We start from the raw sequence: 23,941 nt of genomic DNA, 5'->3' as shown, positions 1-23,941 counted from the left end.
ACACCTTGGCACACCTGAATAAAGTGCAGTCATTATGATGCTGAAGTTTGTCTGCATGTGAGGATTTCAGAAAGGTCAATCTTTAGGGTAAGATGGGGTCACCTGCCAGGTGATGTCCCAGACGCATAGGGCCATGTATTTATACAGTTTATTACTGACAGCCTGAGGAGTGAGTTAAACATCTCTGTTAACAGTGGACAGGTTGTATGAACATGATGTATTAACCACCAAAAGTAAAGACGTGCTGGAGGGACGACCTGCAGCCTCCTTCAGGTAACTACTTCCCTCTAGCAGCAGGAAGCAGAAGCTAACAGTAAACGGAGCTACGCTGCTAATGCACGTCATGTCCACCTGAAATATATTTGCAGTTTTTCTGTGCAAAATTCCCCAAATTCAACCGTTTTTACACCTCCTGTTATTCTTCAGTAAGTTAATTGTGCAAAGACATGCAAGCCTCATTGTGAAGGTTGCTGACGGGAAGTAGCTGATTTTGGAACAAACCTGGTGGCTCAAGGCTTTTTTCCAGCTGTTCGGTTTGAGCCAGTATTAGGATGAGTAATTGTGTTTGTGTATATCATTATTACGTTATCTGTCGTGCTTAATTGCAGCGTAAGCAGCAGCCCTCAGTGGTTCTCTGTGATCGCATTAACTTGACTGCGGGCATTAAAAAGTAATCTGTATCTGTACAGATTATTCGGATAAAAGAACAAACATGTTACTGTCACGTGTAAGTGCAGAACGTATATGTCAGCCAGGTGTGAATGCGACCTGCACAGCCTGAGCACAAAGGTTCAAAGGTCAGCATCTCTTCCCAAGCAACTCCCTCCTCAGAGAAGGTAAAGGAAGTCGACCCCATGCAGCAGTCCCACTTTCCTCGAACGCACCATGTTTGCTGAAAGGCCAGCCAGGTGTAGACGCAAAGATCCATCATCCAGATACGGATCTCGCCTTAATTCCAGGTGTAAAAGGAGCCGAAAGGTGGCTGAGACGTTCACGTTTGCTCTGCGAGTGCAGCTCACGCATCAGCGCAGATGCTGAAGAGAAGCCAGCAGCTTCAAGCCAACGTCCACCATGTCTGTTCGCTCAGACCGCGTCCTCATTTGTGATCATTTTTACTGTTTTTAACTATTTTGTATTTTTGGTTTTTATGTGTGTTTGTGTCCCATTCAAACACAAGAGAAAATAACTCTCACAGTGACTTCATCAGGGTCCCACTGACTGTAGAGGTAAACCTCTTCCCTTTGTTAGACCCTCGTTAATTAAACCCACCTGAAAATCAGCAGCTATTAAACTGAGCTTTGGCTTTGACAGATGTTAACGATGATATGTGACGCAATCAGCCGAGCTTCTTCTTCATGTGATTCGTCATTCTGGTGATGAAATCCGGTAGATTTCCTTCAGCTCCGTACATTTCCAACCACAGCTGACCAAGTTCGAGCTCTGGCTGCATTCTTTGCGTGTCCGGACAGAAGCCTCACATATGAGCCGCGGTGTGTCCACACATTGTCCTCATCCCGGAGCTTCCTCAGATATCTCCCTCCAGGCGGGGAGGAGGGAGCTCGTCCTCGGCCTGGAACTCATCAGGACGTCCCAATAAATAACAGATCACTTCAGGCCTGCAAATCATTCTGCTGTGACAAGTTTCCACAAGTGTTCTGACTGTAATTGAAGCTCCTGCAACAGCTTATTTAAAGAGGAGCTATTTAGACTCCCAGAGGAGAGCAGGGTTAGTGTTTATGACTTACAGGTAATGGATTCACCACAGCGTGCAGCTTGGAAGGCGGGAAGTTGGACCTCCAGAGCAGGTTAGTGCTTTTTAATGAGCTCTCATTTAATTGTCTCATTTGGGCCAAAAGGTTTATTGGTGTTTCCTGAGAGTTTAGGGGAAGGGGTTCAGGTCGCCGGCAGCTGCAGCATCGTTTCTGCCTTGAAAAGAGTGTCATTACATTTATTAACGCTGAAATTACAGAAATCATAAAAGCGCAGAATGTAAGTTGCCCGCAGACAAAGCGGCTGTGGTTTCACATCAGATCCTCGTAAAGATACTGAAGCGAACGCTCAGCCAGTGCTTCAAAGAGCGAGCGCCGTCTCGTATGCAGTCAATCAGTCAGTACAGACAGCCGATCAGCCTGTAAAAACGCTCAAAGTGCAGGTGGGAAAGAGTTTTCAGGACCAGAGATGTGACTGCGAGACACTGCAGACAGCTCACTATTATTAGAAGTGAACTCTCTGTAGTGTCTGATTTCAAGTCTGTCTTTTTGTTTTTGGCTGAGCCTTCGATATCAGCAGAGATGTTGGCTGATGAGGAAAATGTAATATTTATATATAAACATATACATAAATGTTAAAATTACATGTTTTAAATCTAAATTCTAATTTGTGTGTTCTTATTGAAAATATCATCCATATGTAAACTCACTCATGATCACTCAGTGCCAGTGTTCGTCAGGACCCGGCGAATCTCTAACTTCCAATGTGCAATATTTCCTCTGTGCCATGGTGTAAACTTGAAAACACTACATACTGTTACACTCCCATATTTTACATTTCCCCATACTAGGTTTCTAGTTTCTGTATTGATCCTCGTTTATATTGTTTATATTTCTTGTTTGCTATTTAATGTCTTTTTACTGATGTCCTTTATTTTTTGCTATCCACTTTGCTGCTGAAATACTGGAAATTTTCCTACTGTGGGACTAATAAAGGAATGTCTTATCTTATCTTATCTTATCTTATCTTATCTTATCTTATCTTATCAAGTCAATGTACTCTGAAAAAGGGATTTCGACATAAATATGAATATGAAAGACAGCAGAAGACAAAATAAAAGTAACCATGCTGTCATGTTAAACTGGCAAAAGACATTTGTTTTTGCTTTTAAGTAGAATTATATTATTTATTATTATTGTTGTTGTTGTTATTTTTATACTGATATGATTTTATCTTATTTGTTTAATCCATTTAAAGATAGCAGTATATTAAAAAAATAAATTCTGAGGGGGTTTGACATCAAGAAATGTCGTAACAACGTGTTAACTTGTGAGCTTTATCGTCAATCTTCTCATTTAACTCGTGGAAAGAAAGCGAAAAAACAATTCCTTCCCAAAACTATTCGGAAAAGATGGGTCTTAACGCTGCACTAATCAATATTTTAAGTTAATCATGTGGTTCCTGGTAACATGAAAGGGTTTTTTTTAAACTGCGCTGTGATTATGGATGTTTTAATTCTAATTACATTTGATCATTTCCTGATATTTTCAAACAGCAGAGCTTGTTTTTTTTATCTTCTTTAATTCAAGCCGGGTTTTCTGTCTTTGGCCACACAGAATCTCCTGAGCTGGACATAAAGTGCCTTGCTCAAGAGCTCCACAGTCTAAGTCAGTGAGGGAGGGGAACATGTTGACACGCCAGCATTTTGGTTTGTATGGTTTGTTGCTGCCACGAACTAAAAGCAACAGCAAGCTGAAGCAGCTCGACGTTTACTGAGTCAGCCCTTCGTCTTCAGGTTATTAAAAACATAAATCAGCTCATGTGGAGCTCGATCAGATGTCACATGAAAACTTTCCAACTGCTCATTTCAACTTGAACTGGTGACACTCTGATCTGCTGAGCTGAAGAAAAATGGAATATGTGGTGGTTTACTAACTGTGTTACGCACAAAACATTCAGCCGATGCAGGAAATGTGAAAACTGGAGGTAAAATGACACTGAGGAAATGTGGATAAACGAGCAGAAAAGTTAGAAACAATAAGTATTACTGGTCAGCAAAGGTCCGGTGTGTCAGATTTAAGTGACTTTTTAGAGGCCAGGGTGAGGCGAGGTGTCAGAAATCTTTCATAGTTTTCCTTAAAGATAAAATAAGAGAATAAGATAAGATAAAATTTTATGGATCCCACACTGGGGAAAGTAAGTAGTATTAGTGTCACGTATTAAAAAGCAAAAACAGAAGGGTCAAGATCAGGGGGACACAGGATAAAACTGTGTACATGTACATGATTCTGAAAATAAAGATAACATATATCATTAAAAATGTAAAAAAAAAAAAAAAAAAAAAAAAAGTTTAAATAAATCAAATAATTTTAGAATGTAATTAAATTTTGTACTTCTATACGTTCTCTATTTGGCAGATGTGATTTAGCTCATCTTTTCAACCTTCTTTATTTTAAAATCAGTCAGTTATGTCTCCTTTTATAAATTCCTGCTTCTATTGTTGCTTTCTATTCTATTGTGATAATTTCCAATATATTGCAGGGAAGTCATACTTTTTCGCTTTTTTTTTCTGGGATGAATTAGAAGATTTAAGTTTGAGTCCAAAGACTCTGAGCAGGGATTTCAGTTTATTGCTGTTTCTCGTTGTTGAACCAGGTAAATTGCGTAACAGGTGTTGTCCTGTATCCAATGCTACAATCATGCCAATCTGGCAAGATTCCTACTTTTAACCTTTTTCCCGAAAGTTGTGGGTCTAAGAGCGTACAGCCATGGCAGCAGCTCTGTGACTTGAGCTAAATGCTAACATTAGCATGCTAACATGTTCCCAGTGGCCGTGCTAACATGCTTAGTGTTTCGTAGGTGTGATGTCAAATGCCAAAAATGTGCTTAATACTTGTGTACCACCAGTTTGTTTGTTGGTTTATTTTTGTTCCTTTTGAGGAGGACATTTATGGACCAGAAGAATAAAGGTGGAGTGAGCGCTGAAATCCATCTAAAGTTTACTCGCCTCCATGCAATGATGGTTTAACTCACTGTGACCTCATTTTTCATCGGTATGTTTCTATTTCCTCAGATTACTGTTTCAAGATGAACAAAGTCAAACCGCTCGAGGACAAACAGCATTTCGTCTTCATCTTCATCACCATCTTGGCCCTGCTGTGCTCAATCCAGGCCTCACCGAGGACAGACCCCCCCGTCCATCCCAGCCACCCCTTCCTGTTCATGTGGAATGCCCCGACTGAGCTGTGCGACATCCGCTTCGGCATGCCGCTCGACCTCTCCCACTTCCACTTTGTGAGCAGCACGTTGAGGACGGCGACCGACCAGAGCATCTCCATATTCTACACCGACCGCTTCGGCATCTTCCCCTACGTGGACGAGGACACCGGCGAAATGTACGACGAGGGCCTGCCGCAGCTGATAGACCTGCAGGAGCACCACGAGCTGGCCGAGGACGACATCGAGTACTACATCCCCACCGACCGGCCGGGCCTCGCCGTGCTTGACTTTGAGGAGTGGAGGCCGCAGTGGGTCCGAAACTGGGGCAGCAAAGACATCTATCGTCAGATTTCTATTGAAACTGTCCGGAAGAAGAACGCGTCATTGTCCGATGACGAGGCCGAGGAACGAGCGAAGATCGTGTTCGAGCGTGCAGCCAAAAGGTACTTCCTCCGATCCATCCGCATCGGGAAGAGGCTGAGGCCCAACAGGCTCTGGGGTTACTACCTCTACCCCGACTGCTACAACTACGACTACAACCAGGACATGGCGGGCTTCACCGGAGAGTGTCCTGCCATCGAGAAGGACAGGAACGACGAGCTGCTGTGGCTCTGGAGGGAGTCCACCGCACTCTTTCCATCCATCTACCTGGAGCTGGTGCTCAGAGACTCCATGCAGGCCCGGCGATACGTCCGGCATCGCATCCAGGAGGCCATGAGGGTGTCGACGCTCCCCAACAGCTCCTACTCCATCCCCGTCTACGCCTACATCCGCCCCGTGTACAAGGACAGCACCGACGACTACATGTCAGAGGTCAGACATACCTCTGACACAATGTTTGTTTTACACTATGTGTGTCTGTTTACTCATCTCTGATTGGCTGGCAGGTGCATGCTTTCTGAATTTAGACCTTGAGGTTTATCAAAGTGCAGGTAGCAGTCTGAGAGTTCGTGAAACACGGATAGAAATTCACTCCAATGGCCTAAAGGTTGGTTGTCATCAGGAAATGGGGCAATTATCATTAAAATTTGTGGTTAATTTAATTTTTTTTTTTCAAAGCTTTCAAACGTTGGTTCCTTTTGATTTTAACGTGTATTTCAGAGTGGAGCATGAAGGAGGATGTTTGCTGTTGTTTTGCAGTTCGACCTGGTGAACACCATTGGAGAAGCTGCTGCTCTGGGCGCCGCCGGCGTCGTTTCCTGGGGAGACATGAACGTCACAGACACAGAGGTAGACATGGCTTCATTCTCTGGTTTTCTCAGGATTCTCTTTCTTCTGTTTGCTCCTTCACTTTATAAGAACTTAATATCCTGCAGGACTCCTGCTTTGATGCTCGACGCCACCTGGAGCAGATCATGAACCCATACATCCTCAATGTCTCGACGGCAACACAGCTCTGCAGCACGGCTCTCTGCCAGGGCCGAGGTCGCTGCGTGAGGAAGCGCTGGGACGACGACGTCTTCCTCCACCTGGACTCCAGGCGTTACCGGATCCAGCGGCAGCGCCGCGGCGGCCCGCTGACCGTGAGCGGCGGCCTCTCGCAGGATGACATCAACTGGTTCGACCGCAACTTCGACTGCATGTGCTACAGCGAGGAGCCGTGCAGGTCTGTCCTGACGCTCAACGTCATCCAAGAGGCCGTCGGCACCACGAGGGGCCGCGGGGCTGAAAGACCCGACCCCGTCCTGCTGGTGCTGATCCTGCTGTGTCTGAAATACGTCCTGATGTGAACAGAAACAACACAACGTGACTCATGAGATACAGAACATGTGGCTGCAGGCACTTAAAGGATAATTCCACTGTTTTTTCAGCGTGTTCTTAAGTTTATTCTTTAGCTATTTGACTGTTTTTATCTGCATTTCCAATAAAGGTGTTTTTAATTCAGTTCAGCTAAATCTTTCATTCACACAATGTCTTTCAGAATATGAACAGAGCACAACGTAAACTATAATAACAAGAAAATAGTTTCCCACAATTAAAATGCAGGAGGCGCACTAAGGTATTAAAGTCTGGCTTGCATTGAAAGCGTAATTATTCTAATGATGGAAACTCCTCTTTGATTGGCTGTGAGGGCCGTGGGATTTCATCTTCAGCTGATCTTCTTTCAAAGCAGAGGACCATCTCAAATCTGCCCTTTAGGGGGCGCACTGAGGCAGACTGAGGCTGCAGTGGAGCGTCACCATCAGGATGGATAAAATGAAGTACAGACACACGGCCACTAGATGGCAGAGCAGCCTGACTGCAGGCAGTGAGGGGGCAGGAGGAGGAGGAGGATGAGGTGGGTCTGGATCTGGAGAAGAAGTCAGGAGCACTGACAGGAGTTCAGGCTTTTTAGTATGAAACTGTTTCACACTGCTGTTAAATTGACTGGTGGTGCTGTCAGATTAAACAGCGTTTACATGTAATCACAGTTTATTAGAAGATGTATTTGACTCACTGAGGAGCAGAGAGGAAAAGTCTTCATGCCGTCTGGATGATGATTCCTCTTCGTGTCTCTGAGCATCACCACATCACTAAAAGATAAAAAACCACGACTTCTGGTTCCTTAAACTGAGGAAAATCACCATCAGAGAAGATTCACAGAGGAAACAAACAAATCCAGAGACTAACTTTATCCCCCGAGACACAAACAAACCAGCTTCATGTTTGGATTTACTTTGTTTATTAAAGCTGTTGTTGATCAAAGAGCACCGAGGACGTCTGCACACTTTTCTGTTGTCAGAGGTCTGTTTGGACCAGGGATGAAGGATTTTGCATTACTTTAAACTATTACTACTTTTAAACATTACTTTTTCCACATTTGTTGACACAGAAGTGAGCTCGATTCTTCCTGTTTTGGCGTGCGTTTGCGGCTGCAGACAGCAGATATGGAGCCTGTTGTCCATTTTTATTTTAAATTTATTTGTGATGAAACACTTCGAAAAGATCTAGACTTTGTCTGACTGAAGATGAATCTGGCCAAAGTGCCAGAAAAGCAGACTGTAGAGCAGCCAGTAACTGATGGCACACTGAGGAGACTCTGGAAAACAAGCTAAAGAAAAGACGATGAGAAATGAATCCTCAGAGTTTGACGCTGTGTTCATGCCGGCTGTGTAACTCCATGTGTCACCGATCACGCCGACTGTGCTTCTGTTACTCGGCTGTCTGTCCTCCAGGCAGCGGGATTTTCTTCTGTTTTCAGTTCTGCTGTCAGAAACATTTTCCTCCTCCAGCGGCCGGCTGTGATTGCGTCTCTCTGCCGCTGTTTCTGATTTCACACAGCGAAGATCTGACTCCTGCACGCCGAGTCTGCAGCGGCACAGCGGACATGATTACTCTCATTTCATCTCAGCTCAGTTTCTGAAAAACTGCCAAACGTGTCGGCTCTCTGGAACAGACTGACGCTGAGAAAACATTTGGTTTCAGCCACCGAGGCTGCGACTGAAGCGAAGCTAACTGGGTAATGCTTTATTTTACAGGTCTGCTCCCAGAGGTTTCCTGAACAGAAGGATGTCATTTTAATAAATAACAGGAAAACTTGATTTTGACATGATTTATTTGAGTGTTAAGGCTGATTTATACTTCTGCCGTGAATCTTCATAGAGCCTCCAGCAGAGGCCTCTTCCATTTGAGCATTTATACTTGTGCCTGGTGTGTTCGTCATTCTGCAGTTACACCACCAAAACGCTAGGTGGCGGTAGGGTTTCTATGCTTTGACTGCTTCAAACAATGTCACCTGAAAGTGAGTGGATCACGCTGGAGTCGATAAATTTGTAAAACATTTTCTTTTACCGAAATTCCTGCGACGGATAAAGGATCAAGGACGTCGGAGTAGATGGTGTCCGACTATTGAAGCGACTGACGGTGAATATTCTGCGCTTTCTTTTGACACATTTCAGGTGTTTTCAGGTGTTGGCAGGTAGATTTGGTTCGTTGTCTGCAACCATTTCTCTTGTGTCAGTCTGCAGACTATGCGGAGGGACATCACTCAGACTGGCAATCGCTATTTGAGTTTTAGCTTCAGGTGGTTTGTAGCAGCTAGCGACAAGCCGGCACCACGTGGACCAATCACAGTTGTTGCTGTCTGCACGTCGGCCTATGGCGTTCTGAGATTTAACACAGACGTATAAATGAGGCTTTAGATGAGCAGACTGATACCACACTCATGTTTGTACAGTACATATGAGGCTACAGCTAGCAGCTTGTTAGCTTAGCTTAGCATAAAGACTGGAAACGTGACACTCTGCGACTGCGCAGGAAAACACACCCGGAAAATAAAACACATTCTGTCGGTGTGGAATGTGCAGCGCTCACTCGTCAAACACACACTCGTTGTTTCGTTGTGTGAATGAAAGGATTCCAGAAAACAGTGAGATTTTATGTCACAGCACATCATTCCACGTCCTCTCATCCATATTCAGGACTGGTCAGCATCAGCTGGTCTGACAGAAGAATCCAGTATGTGAGTGACGGAGCTGCTCTGATGAACAGCCGGTCTGTTCAGTTCTGCATGAATATTTCATGTCTGGGTCCTCTTCCTGGTTTCTGCGGGTTCGACAGAACGTCCTGTCGCTGAAAACAACGGTCAGCGCGGCTGCCGCCGTGCTGCACGAACAGTTTGGTTCGCTCTGACTGCAGTCATGCAGAGGCGTAGCGGTGCATGAACACAGCAGGTATGCACCTCCTAATCAATGCACGTCTTACAGCACAATATGAAGAAAATAAATCTGTAATATTAACAATAATAATTACAATAATAGAAAATGTGCTTTAAACACACCTCTGCCACAAATAACTGCTTGTGACAGATATTGTTCGTGTTGCTGAAACATTCACATCCAGACAATCAGGCAACGGATGAGCTGATTCATTCTAAACTGATTTAAACCCACATGCATACACCGTATAAATACAGTAAAGTCATATCTGCCTTTAAAAGTCTGGTATATTGTTCATCCTCCTAAAACTGTTATGAGCAGCTGTTATGTCACAGCTTGTGATGCTACGCAGATCAACTCGACAGACGTTTTCCTGAACAAACCAAACATAAAGGTTGTTCCCACCACTCACGCTAACTGTCCTGGCCTTTGACAGCCAGGACGGAGTATGAAAAATACTCTAGACAACACGCTGAACCACAGAATGAGGAAAAGGGTGCAGCGTTCAGGTGAGATCCTGCATGTGTAGCCACAGGTGGAACTGAGTGAACTATAGTTCCCTCAGCTGATGTGCTTTAAAAATGCTTTATGCAAACTGGCAGCAGCTGGACCTGAAGACTGATATTCAAGTCTTAATATATCTGCCAGCACCAACTGATCCAGACTGATCCAGACTGATCCAGACTGGACCAGGCCGGCCCTGCTGGGTCCCATCAGTCTGAATCCATAATCGTCTCTACAACCATTAGCTTTCCAGATTCCTCGTTAAGCCAAAGTGTTGCTCACGTGGAGTTTCACTGTTGGCCCAACAGCAGAGGTCAGGTCAGTGTCCCCCCCAGCCTCACAGTAAGAAATAAACAGCTCAGTATAAACACAACCCAGCAGCTGATTGCTCGCTGAACCTCAGCGTCTTCCTGGTGGAGCCGTCGCCCTCCGTGCTCTGGCAGCCTAGTCCAGCCTGGCCCGGCTCGGCTCGGCCCGGTCGTCCTCCTGCCTGTATAATCTGCTCTGTCAGATGGAAGCTGTCGTCCGGGGCGAATAAGAGCTTTATTGTCCTGGTTCTCCTCCTTTGTTGGGAATCGCAGCAACATTTCTAGGTCACCGGCTGCGACTGAACGCCCCGCTGCCCAAACTGATTCTTCAGTGAGGGAATTCAGCCTCTCCCCTCAGCCCCCTCCCCATATTTCACCCAGTACCGTCAGGGGGAACACAATTAGAAAGATGCTCTCGGCAACAACAGCCGGGCTGCGATCTGTCAAACGATTCCAGCTTCTGTTTTCTGTCAGAGCAGATACATTATGGATGCTGACTCAAACTGTTTGTCAAAAGGCTCTTTCATGGTGATAATTGGGCAGGCGGGCTCTCAGATCCTTCCCCCATTCACATTTCCATCCATCCATTATCTGCAAAAGCTTATTCTTTGCAGGGTCGTGGGGGGCTGGAGCCCAGCTGACATGGGGCGCGAGGCGGGGTGGACCCAGGACGGGTTCAACAACCGATTATGCTCGCATTCCCACCTACAGTACAGTCGATTTAAAGTCATCAATTAACTGACGGCGTGCTGGAGACCCCGAGGAGGACACGCAAACTCCACACAGAAAGGTCCGGCAGGGGTTTGAACCCTCGATCCTCCAACCACTGCACCCCCCATAGCAACCCCCATTTACATTTCTCCTCATAATCATCTTTAACCTTTCACCCTGATCTCTGTGAGGAGGATTAAGCTCACATTAATGTTCTCGTCTGAGGTTTGGACGATGCGATACGACCGTGACAGCTGAGAGTGTAACTCAACTCTGTTTTCACAGTATGTGTTTTAAAGTTTGAGCAGCTCAGGTGACGTTCACGAATTAGCACATTACATCCTGTTTGTTTAATCCCTAAAAAAGCATAAATGCAAAAACCCTGTTTTACTGTGGGTCAGATGTGGGTCGTTTTTATAATGCTGTTGCTGCAAATATCTGCAAAACTGTTCATTGGCTTCGGTTATACTTTGTGTTTAGTAGAAATTAGCAAACGTTAGCATGCTAACACGCTTAAGATGGTGAACATGGTAAACATTAAACCTTCGTAACATCAGCATGCCAGACATACCTCTGACACAATGTTTGTTTTACACTATGTGTGCTTGTTTACTCATCTCTGATTGGCTGGCAGGTGCATGCTTTCTGAATTTAGACCTTGAGGTTTATCAAAGTGCAGGTAGCAGTCTGAGAGTTCGTGAAACATGGATAGAAATTCACTCCAATGGCCTAAAGGTTGGTTGTCATCAGGAAATGGGGCAATTATCATTAAAAAGAGTGGTTAATTTATATTTTTTTTACCCTTTTCAAAGCTTTCAAACGTTGGTTCAACGTTGCCAGTATTGTCGTTGTGAAATGTTAGCATGCTGATGTTAGCGTTTAGCTGCTAGCATGGCTGTGAAGTCTTGGTCTTGATGCTCTCACGTCTCCTGTGATTTCTTTTGACAAGTTAATATTTCTGTGCCTTTGCAGCCAACAGCTCCACGAAAACAACGTCTCAGTTTGATCAGAAACCCTGAAACTCTGCGTCTCCTGTGGTGGAGCGGACCTTCGGAAACAGCCTGGAGTTCCTCTTCTTTGTCTTTTCTGGATGTGAGGCGACGCTTCACTCTGCAGACTTTCCGTTTGTTATGTGAATCATCAGCCTGGATGTGAAGAGCTCGTGGAGCTGCAGCAGACGCCTGGAGGGATTTTTTAGACTGAATCAGATCACTGCAGCTTTCTGACAGCAGCTGCAGTCGGCCCCCATTAAGACTCTTCACCCGGGGGGCTCGACGGGCTGCTGCAGTCAGAGCAGGTTAGCAGCGGAAACAGAGATAGAAGAAGAAGAAGAAGAAGTTGAGATTTTTCTTCTTTAGTCTGACAACAGCAGGAAATAAGGATGTGATGTTGCATCAGTCCAATACTTTGGTTCAGAGGAAGATTTCTTGACAACTTCTGGTCATAAAATGTGCCGTGGAGGATTCTTTCAGCAGATTTCACCTGCAGATTTACCTGCTGTGGTGTTTTCTGTCTTTATTTGTCATGAACTGACTGTTCTCTGGCATCTCTGGGAGGTTTTCTGTCGATGGGGTCCCAGTTTGCCACTCGTCACCTCTGGCATGTGGTGATGATGTGTGTGATGGACGGGTATAGTTCCTGTCTGCAGTCAGGTTTAGGTTTAGGTTAAGGACAGATTGTGGTTCTGGTTAAACGTTCACAATCACAGCGTGTTTTGTGATATTTCTTCATATTAAACCTCGACCACGCACAAACAAACATCAGCGTTTCTGCATCTTGCTACACTTGTTAATTAACATCACTTCATTACGTTTCTAGAAAACAGAATCTGGTTTCCTTCAAACACTACTGCAGATTAAATGCATGAATATGTAAATGTAATTTCTTGGCTGGCTGGGTCGTTTATTGGTGTTTGACACAAAACTCTGCTCCAAATAAACACAGTTACTGGTTTATTAGGTACATCAAGCTTAAACTAATGCAATCTAATAAAACAACCGTATGATTGTTTCAGAGGCAACAGTTTATGGTGCTACTGAACCTTTTTACATTTTAAGTTTCTGTTATTTAGTCACTGATGTAAATAAGGTGGACAAAATAATCAAAACCTGAAAACAACAACCGTCAGACAGTTTTACCAGAAACTGAACACTCGTTCATTAAAGTAGAATTTACTGTTGTGTTAGACTTATTTTTAGCTGGGTGTACCTAATAAACTGGCTCTAGTTGGACGGCAGCTGCCTGTCAGCTGGTATTCTGTCCAAAATGTGTCTCTTGATGTGAGCAGGAGCAGAAACACAAATCCAAACACATCGACTTGGCAGCCAGCTCTTATTTTATGACTGTTATGAATGTTTTATGGATGTTTAGACAGAAAAATTTATCTGAATCTGCACCGTCCAGGACAAGCGGTTTGGTTGCCGTGGAGGCCTGGCTCCCGTCCACCAATCAGGGGCCGCGATCCCGGCCCTCCCAGGACATCCGTCTCATTCCAGAACAGAGTCCTGGGAGCAGTTGGGAGAAGGTCAGTGAGCAGGCTGTTCAGCAGCGGAGCCTCAGTGTACCCGTTGCCCCATTGTCTCTAAATGAATGGGGATGTCTAATTACTGGAGCAGCGACTGGGGCCGCCAGCCTCGTCCACAAAAGACTCGAACACGCAGGTTTGGTGCCAGAGAGCAAATCAAAGCCAAACGGGTGATTAGAGAAGAATGTGGTTTACATATAAAGAGTCCCCTCTCGGTGATTCTGCGATGAACGCAATTAGAGAAGAATGATATGTAATTACCAAACGCTGAATGCTATGCTAATGAAAATTCAGTTTCATAACGTTTTATCTTAAATGATCGGGGAAAGGTGCTTCTCAAAGTTCAGCGTGGAATCTTATTTTTCTCATGCATCTGATTAAAGTGAGATATTGAGGTTCATGTATATCTGAGTTTCATGCTGGGTGCTGCACGAAATGTCCAAAAATCTGTCCAGTTCAACAGCTTTCATCTCTCTTTCGTGAATCCTGGTGATGCTCGACTGTCTGGTCAAAATTTCCTCTCGTCTGAAACATCAGTTCATGACAGCGTACCTCTAAAACTACTGATGCATCTCTGTGAACCTCAGCTGTGCTTTGAGATTAATGCTAATTGTAGTACAAGCTAACTGTTAAAACATTACAAATAAAAACGCTGGTATCTTAATGAATGCTAACATGCTTAATGTAAGCATCTTAAAAATACCAAACTGTTATCATGCTGAAATTAAAATGGCAGCATGTGAATATGAATCATTTGCCTGTCAACATACTCATGCTAAAGAGCCATAAACTTTTATTATTAGCTTAACAAGCCAAAAAGGCTAAGCATTAGTTCATAAATATGAACATGTTGCTATGCTAACTGTCTATATGCTAAAATATTAATGTGCTAAACATAAGGGGCTAAAGATTACAAATAAAATTCTTAGATCTTGATGCGCTAACATTAGCATATTAGCATGTTGATAAGTTAACGGTAAATATTACACATAAAATGCTGGCACATTAGCATTCTCATGCTATTGTACAAAATGTTACTTTCAGTTATTGGTGCAAACATGCTAAATGCTAAACATTAGTTTAACAATGTTAACATGCTAACACATAGGGATATTAGCATGCTAGCATGCTTACTGGATAAGCCAATAGGCCTTCAAATAAAGTGGGTGGATCAATATTTGGTAAAATTTGCATCCTGGACAGGGCAGCTGTCAGTCATAGGACATGCTAAATGTTACGTGCTAAAGGTCAAGAGGTCATCTACTTATTAAATACTATCTGCAGGCATGACAGCATGAAAACAGATTCATACTGGTTCACACTGTTCTTGTTGAGTGTTAACCTGAAAACAGCTGCACCAGAAACAGCATGTGATTGATTGACAGGAACAATCTGAAGCAGCAGCTCAGGTGTCCGTCAGCAGTTTACTGATGTACATGCTAACATGGCCGCCTGCTGCAGCTGCACGTCGACGCTCGAGCTGTTTACCAAACCGACGGTGAACAGGAAGTGCTCTTCAGAGGCCAGGCTGCACTGGATCAGACCAGGAACCATCAGTGACAACGTCTTCCAGTATAAATGAGTGGTACTGTCACACTGTTCGCTGTGACAGCCAGCTGAGAGGCAGACTCCCTCCGTCGTCATGACGACGGGAGGCGAGGACAATGGTGCGCTGTGTCCCCCCCCGACTGGGCAGCGACACTGATGACGAAACGATGGCGAGAGAGAAAAAAAAACTAAAACAGCTGAGATTTGTGCTGAGCCTGACGCAGCAAGTAAAGTGGAATCAGAGGAGGACAAGTGGGCTTTTGTTCTGGAGGTTTTTGACCAAATAAACTTCATTTAGAAAACAATTAGTCAAATAAACGATGTTCTTGCGTTGACTCGTCAATGCTGGCTGCTCTCTGTCCACACCTGGTGAAGGCTCAGCTGTTTGTGGACTGACTGTAACTGAGTGAGGACACGTCGTGTCGAGTCTTAACTGTACAAACAATGCGTCCTCTGTGTCCTCTGCATGGACGGTGATGGAGAGTCTCACTCTGCTTCTGTTTCACATTAAGATTACTTGCATCTATTTCTGACGTCAGACAATAAATTGGTACCAAAAAGTAAGAATTGTGAAGTCTGAGAGGTTTAAAATCCCATAAATGTTTCTCATAGACAGTTTTCCATGATTCACTTCTATGTCCTGATTAAATCATCAGAATAAAACAACAGCTGAGTTAGAAAATATGCGATTCTTTGATAAAATGTCAAAGGTGAAGCTCCCATGATGCATCAGTGAGAAACACCAAATCAAAGAGCTTGAATTTCTGCTACATGCGGTGCTAACGGAGGGTGGAAGCTAAAGATTAGTGTTGACAAAGCTAATAATTCAATCTGGAGACTTACTTTAGGTTCTGGGTTGGTTTGAATTTGGTTTTGAATCCTTTCGATTTGCACGTCTGACCGTCCTCTGTGGGGACGGCAGCAAAGGCTCATGGGTGCTGTCGTGTTCTAAGAAAACTGAAGCTGCTGTCCGTATGAACATGTCGGATCCTAAGTTCAGTAACATGAACATTTGTGCATCTGCTGCTGGAGGCCAATGGCTGCTAGCTAGAAACATGCTAGTGCTAGCCAGGATCCCATCTAGCTAGCTTCCAGCTGCTAACTGCCAGCTAGCATGCAGGCTCGGTCTGTATCCAACAACACGTTAGCACAGTTCACTCTAACAGTGTGTTTGTGGACTCCTGTCTGATGGTGACTGCAGAACACGTCTCGTTTGTGGAGCAGCTAACGTTATAGCTTCCGCCATTTTGGACTCTGCAGCCCCTCAAAGGTCACGTTATTCATGTGAGAATCCCGCAGTGTGAAGGGCGGGAAAATCTCCTGTTATTCTGACCTGAGAGCGTTCAAGCTTTATTCCAAAATGGCTATCCAAACTACGTAGCTACACCAGATTAGCTTCAATTAGCTAAATCTGCTATGTTTGTCAAAAGCTGAAGGCAGATACGAACAGACAGCGTAGCTCATTTTAAATTAGCTGAAGTGATTCTGTAAATGTTCATTTTACACTTTATTTAGATGCTACTCTCAGTGATGGAGCCACTTTATTTTGAGTTTAAAGACATCGTAGCGTTCGCTAACTGGAACCTCGCGGTCAGAAATCCCTGGTACCTCAGACCTGGACGCTGATGAAGGGTTTATCCCACCACTGCTCGTTGTGTCGACGCGAAGGCTGAACGGCGTGAACCTGCGTCATGGAAGAGATGTCTGCATGTCAAAGGTCACAACATAAAAAAAATCCACTGGAAAAACTGATGATGCTCCAAACAGCTCGCCCTAAAGATGAAGGTCTGACCTTGTTTCCTCCTCTTCAGGACCGTCGGTTGGAGTTCCTGCATGCCTGCTCTGTGAGACCACTGGACAAATACTGTAAATCAACTGTTCACAAACCTATTTTAAAATACTTTTTAATTAAAGTGACACTTCTCTTGTGGCTAAAAAAACATCAATTACTCTGTCATTACAGCCGCTGAGCAGAGCGCAGCTTCCTGCAGTCGAACACACTGATTCAGCAGAACGTCATCAGCAAACACGACACAGCATCGACGGACACCTTCCATATACGACTGTATGTTCAGACGCTCGCGCAAACAAAGAAAGCATCCAACAGGACAGAACGACAGGTGCTGACAGCGGCCAAGCTTGATCATCATCTTTCATCCCAACAAAATTTAAGCTAACACTTTATTTTAGGGGTCTGTAATTTCCCAGAAGCTGCTCTGAAATTACAGACCCGTAAAATAAAGTGTTTAATCATCCTGTAACTGCGGATGTCAAACCTCACGTTTGCAGACTGACGTCCGCTCTGTAACACACAGTGAACAAAGAGTGCAGATTCAGTACAAAGATGATGAGTTAATCAAAAATAACTAAACAAATAAACTCCATTGACTAAGACCGACTGTGTTCGTTTATGTATAAACTCTGTAAACAGTGAAAGGACAAACTGTCTTCAGTCATGTGTTCGACATTTTGGGGTCGATTCCGCTCAAGTTTTTTTAGAAAAACTCAGGAACTGACAGCCTGATGTGTCAACGAGTCCGCCAATCAACGACCCCGAGCGAGCTTGACCTTTGACCTCAGCAGTGCGTCCCCACTGCGGTGTAGGCCGCGGAGGTGGACGCCTCCCTGCGGATGGTGCTGAACGGCGACAGCTCCAGCTCGGTGGTGGTGCACTCGTTGTCGGCGTCGCCGGCGGCGGCGGCGGGGGAGCGCGGCGGGCCGCACTCGTCGCAGCAGCAGCAGCAGCAGTCCAGGAAGGCTCTGGTGAACGGCTGGCACAGGCAGAACAGCAGCACCGGCGTCCCTGCGGACTTACAGAAGAGCAGCAGCTGGCTGACCAGCTGCAGGATGTCCAGGGTCCTCGTGGGAATGCCGGCTGCCATGTAGACGCTGATGATGTTGCAGATGTTCTCCGGGATGATGCAGAAGCCGTAGAGGATGGCCAAAGCCACCACGGCGCAGTTCATCTGGCTCTCCAGCTGGATCTGCTTCTTGCTGCTGCGGACGCAGGCCCGCTCCGCGTGGCGGATCTTGCGGGCTGTGACCAGCGAGCTGCAGATGGTGAACAGCGTCGGCAGGCAGAAGTAGCAGCCGAAGTACCACCAGAGGCGCGCGCCGTCGTAGGTGAGGCCCAGCACGTAGAGCGTGTCCGGGAGGTCGGTGGAGATCCGGACCACGCAGCGTTCGCACGGCGTCACGTCCGGGGGGTCGCCGTCCTCGGTGACCAGCTGTCGGATGAGCAGCTCGGGCAGCGCCAGCAGCAGAGCGCCCACCCAGATGACGGCCAGCTTGGCCGTGGTGGACGCCCAGTTCTCGATCATCTCGTAGTACATCTGCACGTTGGTGGCGGCGCGGAAACGGTCGATGCAGAGAGCGCACAGCGTGAAGGTCGTGACCCCGAGAGAAGCCACCTGGAAGAGAGGAGCAGCGTCAGGTTACACGACGTTCAGGAAGTTCACACCTGAAACACTTTCACACCGAAATGTCAGACGACTGAAGATCAGAGACGCATGTTTGAGCCTTTTCTGCTCAGTTTCTGTTTGACCTTAAAGTGAACCCTGAAGACATGACAACACACACACACACACACACACACACACACACATCTGTTGTGTCTCAGCAGCTGTTTACACTTCACTGTGTGAGGGACGGAAAAACATCCACCCTCCTGATGTCACTTCCTGTCCAGCTGCTGCTCTTCTGCCAATCAGAACAATGAAACGTGTTTCTGCGGCTTGTTTTCGACGGCTGCTGAATTTCTCGTCACAACATCGAACTTCCTGATCTGAACAGTTTGTTCGTTTGTTGGCGCTCAAACTGCGGCGAGCGTGAAGTCACGATAACTAACGTCACATCGGGAAGAAGACGAAGCAAGATGGCGGAACTAAAACGGCTCGGGTCGAAGCTTCACGGCGGAAAACACGATGAAATATTATTTCATATTTTGACTTTTTTCACCTGATTTTCAAGAGTTTTCACGCAGGTTGAAAAAGCAGATAAACACAGAGCAGCGTCGGTCATGTGATGGTTGAATGTGCTCACTGACTCTTTAAAGATGAAGATGAGGCGTCCATCTTTGTTCTGTTTAACCTGCAACAGTCTGTGGAATTATGGGTAATGGGTAATGTTCTGTGTGTGTGTGTGTGTGTGTGTGTGTGTGTGTGTGTGTGTGTGTGTGTGTGTGTGTGATGGGGGTTGTCCCATCACAGCAGGCTCCAGTTTTAATCCTCTTGCTGTTTTGTGTGATTACGCTCCATTAAACAGTTAGTGAAGGCAGCAGGACTGATCTCAGATCTGCCTGAACCCTGACCTTTATTTTAATCTGTTTGGAAATGAATGAACGAATGAATGAATGAATGAAGTGCCAACGAAGAAGAAACTGACGTATCTAATCTTAACGCCTCGTTCACTGAAGTCAAAGGGATTTATTTTCCACTGTTTTTAATGGATTTGTTATTTCGTAAATATTTAATATGATCATCAATCTGTGTGAAAAACGACAGATTAGATGACAGGTGGTGACATCAGTGAAAATCTGTGATGTCATGTAGGTCATCATCTCAAACAAAGCGATCTGCTGCTGCTAAGAAGATTGAACTCCATAAACGTGACCTTTTGATTCCAGACTTCACAATAACAAAGACGCAACACGCTGACGTTTAAAATGTCGGACAGCTGATTTCAGACCTGTGACCTGCTCAGCATCGTCCACACTGACAGCCGGCAGAGGACGCGCAGCTGTGAGCTGCCTGGTCTGGTTTCAGACTGTCCTCCATACTTCAGTCAGTCAGGTGCAGTGCTGACGCTGGCTGATCAGGTCTGGTCAGGGGTCAGGGGTCAGGGGTCAGGCTCTGTGCAGACCAAACTTTAAGAGTTCTTTTCAAAAGCAGGAAAAACAGACCCAGAACAAAATGCTGAAACTCCACAGAAAGTCTGAACACATCCAGATCTAATCTCAGACAGATCGGGGGTCGGGGGGGTCGGGGGGGGGGGGGGGGGGGTCGTCTTTCTCTAATCTCAGTCTGAGAGACTCTCCATTAATCTCCGCTCTGATTGGGCCGCAGGACGTCTCACATGCAGCAGGTGCCGTCTTGTTTTCAGATTAAAGACTTCACATCAGGTGACGTTAAACCTGAATTAAAGCCGGGCGGCGGCCTGGAGGTGGATTCTGCTCCGGTGTGACGCGTTCACACAGACAGGAAAACAGGTTTCAGATTAACTGAAAACACAGTTCTGAAATTCAGCTTCAGAGCTGATAAATCTGATAGAATCATCAAATTAAGTGCATTGAAATCCTCCAGAAGAGCCTTTTTCTCTTCATTCATGCAGTGCTGGACTTGAATACTGTGTTCAGAGCCAATGTAACAAAAATCCATAAAACTTCACATAAACGGTTTCTTTCAAAGTCTTTTAAGTGCAAAAATCCTCCTTTGTGTTTCCTCGCTGAGCTGTGGGATTAGTCGCATGAAGAGGGAATCTGGAATTTAAATGCTGCAGAAGCTTCAAAATGAGCCTCGTCTGAACTTCAGAGGTGATTTTTATGCAGAGCGACGACTGCAAACGACGGACGAGGAATAATCAGAGCTCTCCCTTCAAAGAGGAACGAATGAGCTCCTCTGCACCGTCCACACTGTGAGCATTGACCAGCGCTAGAGGAAAAAGTATGAAAGGACAAGTACTTATTGGGCAGACAGAGAGCTTTTTTTTATTATATTATTGTAATATTATTACTGATGCTTTAACATGAGGGCAGCTGATGAAGGTGGAGCTCATTTGAACTACTTCAGACTGTTGGACACTTTAATCCACAGCATCATATTCAATAAACGTAAGGTTTATATGTCAAATAAACGTAATGGAGTAGAAGCAGAAAGTGGTGTGAAAAGAAAAGAAAGGAAATACAAGTACTTCAAACGTGTGTGTAAGTACAATGATTGATTTTTCAACAGGGTGGAACATATGTTTGATTTGATGTGAAGCTTCAGCAGAAGTCTTTTATAACATGCCGACACACTCTGAGACCAAACGCCGGTACCTCGCAGTGACTCTCTCTCAGGGACAGAAATGTCCTCCAGAGTCCCCGTCTTTGCAGCAGAGACACTGAGGCTGGCTGTCCACTATCCAGTCAGTCAGTGTCCCTGAACCTCACATCACGCTCGGTTATATTTTTGAAAAACACGCTGCCTCCCTCGACGTAATTAGAGAGTGTCGTTACTCTTTAAGACTGTAGCTGTAAAGAAAAGTGACCGTCCACCCACCACACCCTGTCTGTCCTCGTCTCTACAGAGGACGCACGACTTCCTGTCCTGACTCTAGCTGCTGGCACTAATGTCTGAGATGAGGCTTCAGTTAAATCACGTTGGTTTCTGCCAAAGTTAAAGTATTTTTAGTGCAAAGTTGTGTCTTTTGACCAGAAGAAGGCTGGACTCTGGAGAGTGTTTTTACTTTGGAGACACACTGACAGATCTGCTACAGGTACGAAGAGGAGGGACGACTCCAGACTTAAAGTCTGTCCTTTAATTCTGCGTTTGGGCTGTGAACTCTGGAGCTGTGGCATCTGGTTCAAAGCTGATCTGTGGACAGTGTGAGCTCCATATTTTCTCTCATACTCCAGAAACTGCACTCTGATCTGATGGTGAAACTTCCTACAAAATGACGTCATGCGTGATCCTCCATGCCTGTCACACCTGCTCTCACCTGTCATCTAACTCGTGCACATACAGTTTGTCATTTCCTGTTTCAGCAGCACCCGCCCCAGCACCAGAACCCACCCCGTCCCCTCTCACCTCCAGGTAGGGGATGATCCTGCACGAGAACTCCCCCAGCAGCCAGTTCTTGGTGAGCTCGTGGAACAGCACGAGCGGCAGGCAGAAGAAGATGATGATGAAATCCCAGAGCGCGAGGTTGGCCAGCAGCGAGTTGGAGATGCTCCTCATGTAGTAGTTGTGACACACGATGCACATGACCGACACGTTCCCGATGATGCCGACGCTGAAGATGATGGCGGCGGTGATCATGATCGCGTACGCTCCGTACGACTCCGCGGTGACCGGGTAGAACGGGTTCTTCACCTGCTTCCGTCTGGTCCGCGTGTCCACCGGCACGAACGGCGTGCTATCGGGGAAGTCCGGCACCGAGTACTCCTCCTCATAGTCACTGGTGTTGAATCCTAATGGGGTTTCGGCCTCTTGCTCCTGCGCCATGGCGGCGGGCAGAGCCGCGGCTCCGTCCTGCTGCGAGTCGGCTTTTGCGCTCCGTCTCCGCCGCCGGTGGTGTCTGGTCGTCCTGAGGCTACAGGCGCGTCCATACGGAGTTTGTTTAAGCACTTCTCCCGGCCTGCACCCACCGCTCCACGGCTCACCAGCCTTATTCACATCCGTGCGTAAAGCTTCGTCTCCAGGTACAGGTCGGATGCGCCGCGCTCCATTTTGCGCATCGTTTTTACGCACGGCACGCCGGGGTACCTGTGTCCCAAGTCGCTTAGGGAAAGACGGGTTTACAGTATCCAGCCACGAGGCCTGCGTCCCTCCTTTGTCCTCCCCGATGACTGTACGCCATCTCCGGCTCTGCGCATTCCTGTCAGCGGCGGCGGATTCATAATGAGGACTGAAAGTCGTCTTTGTTTGCTTCCAGTGGGACTGACTCGCGACGGCCTCGCTGCAGAGCCACAAACACAGTAACCTGGAGAATGGAAGCAGCATCGTGTGATTCTGTCTAACCCGTCAGATCGAACTGATGCGTTTTCCAAAATGATTGATCCATCCCTGGTTTCTGATAACAGTCCAAAAAGCGACAATCTTAACTTTATCCTGCCACCAAAGATCAGTTTCCCCTCATCTTTGCGCGCAAACGGCTCTCACGAAGTCTTTGGTTGTGCTGAAGAGGTGCACCTGTCCGGTTTGGGTGCGTCCCAGAGCGGCTCCAGTCTGGAGGCATCACCGAAGCCAGACCAAAAACCAGAGTGGAAAATGTCCTTTAACTGGGCTTGAAAAGGAAAACTGACCGTTCCGATCCTCCGCGGCTGAGGGTGGAGGTGGGGTGGTGTTCAGTCCCAGCCGGGGCAGGTCCACCTCCGTCCCAGGAAGTTTCTGCGCGCACAGCTGCTCCGGCGCGCCCGCAGCACGGGGAAGGAGGCGGTGAAACTCGGCCGGTGGAGACGTCGAGCTCCGTCTGAGAGAGTGAAGAGGACCCACGAGTAGTAGAAGGAGGAGGAGGAGGAGGAGGAGGAGGAGGAAGAGGAGGAATGCGGGAGGAGGAGGGAGTCATCTGTCAAAAACTGTAAAACACACCGATCTGTAATCTGTGCGGGATTATCGTGAGTCAGTTTTCTGATTTAAGAAATTTTTCTGATTTAACAGTTTTGGTCATTTTGATGAAGTGTTCAGTACCTCCACGTGGGAAAAGAGTTCAACCAGAAAAGAGGAAGGAAAGACGACCCTAAAACTAATGAAGAATTATTCACAATATAAAAAAATATCACTAATGGACTATTTTTGAACATGCACATGGTAAATTTGGATAATTAATACGGTGTTTTGTACTATTCCACAAAGATCGTGGAATTAAGTTTTCATTGTCAGGTTTTCATTTTAATTAAGTCGCCACTGGGCTTCCGTAAACTGTAGTTTTTAATTACACACAGACACATTTTGATGTTTAAGGAAATTAAGTACAGTAAACTATATTATATATATATTTCTGTATTATATAACTATATTCTATGAATGGATACAGACTCATTTAATTGTCCAAATACACCACAGAAAGTTTCTCCTGCTTCT

The 23,941-nt window shown here is 45.9% G+C and overlaps 2 protein-coding genes across 2 annotated transcripts; one reads left to right on the top strand and one right to left on the bottom strand.

Annotated features, from left to right (window-relative positions):
- Nucleotides 1–4,791: 4,791 nt before the first annotated feature.
- LOC139337977 (hyaluronidase-5-like) lies at nucleotides 4,792–6,659 on the top strand. Its single transcript, XM_070972838.1, has 3 exons — nucleotides 4,792–5,742; nucleotides 6,070–6,159; nucleotides 6,246–6,659. Exons 1-3 carry the CDS (start codon nucleotides 4,798–4,800, stop codon nucleotides 6,657–6,659), a joined length of 1,449 nt encoding a protein of 482 aa, XP_070828939.1. The 5' UTR covers nucleotides 4,792–4,797.
- Nucleotides 6,660–17,055: 10,396 nt separating this feature from the next.
- gpr37a (G protein-coupled receptor 37a) lies at nucleotides 17,056–23,330 on the bottom strand. The gene is made up of 2 exons (XM_070972174.1): nucleotides 21,947–23,330; nucleotides 17,056–18,571 (listed from the first exon to the last, which is right to left on the bottom strand). The coding sequence occupies exons 1-2, from the start codon at nucleotides 22,859–22,861 to the stop codon at nucleotides 17,738–17,740; spliced, it is 1,749 nt and encodes a 582-aa protein (XP_070828275.1). The 5' UTR covers nucleotides 22,862–23,330; the 3' UTR covers nucleotides 17,056–17,737.
- Between the last annotated feature and the right edge of the window lie 611 nt (nucleotides 23,331–23,941).

This window comes from Chaetodon trifascialis, chromosome 10 (genome assembly GCF_039877785.1).
Source record: "Chaetodon trifascialis isolate fChaTrf1 chromosome 10, fChaTrf1.hap1, whole genome shotgun sequence".
Taxonomy (NCBI): Eukaryota; Metazoa; Chordata; class Actinopteri; order Chaetodontiformes; family Chaetodontidae; genus Chaetodon; species Chaetodon trifascialis.
This window is presented reverse-complemented; position numbering and strand designations above follow the sequence as displayed.

Excerpts from the sequence above, each read along its gene's own strand:
- LOC139337977 (XM_070972838.1), top strand. The coding sequence starts at position 4,798 with ATGAACAAAGTCAAACCGCTCGAGGACAAACAGCATTTCGTCTTCATC. Across the intron at positions 5,743-6,069 it reads CCGACGACTACATGTCAGAG|TTCGACCTGGTGAACACCAT; the intron begins GTCAGACATACC and ends GTTGTTTTGCAG. Across the intron at positions 6,160-6,245 it reads TGAACGTCACAGACACAGAG|GACTCCTGCTTTGATGCTCG; the intron begins GTAGACATGGCT and ends AATATCCTGCAG.
- gpr37a (XM_070972174.1), bottom strand. The coding sequence starts at position 22,861 with ATGCTGCTTCCATTCTCCAGGTTACTGTGTTTGTGGCTCTGCAGCGAG. Across the intron at positions 18,572-21,946 it reads GGATCATCCCCTACCTGGAG|GTGGCTTCTCTCGGGGTCAC; the intron begins GTGAGAGGGGAC and ends CCTCTCTTCCAG.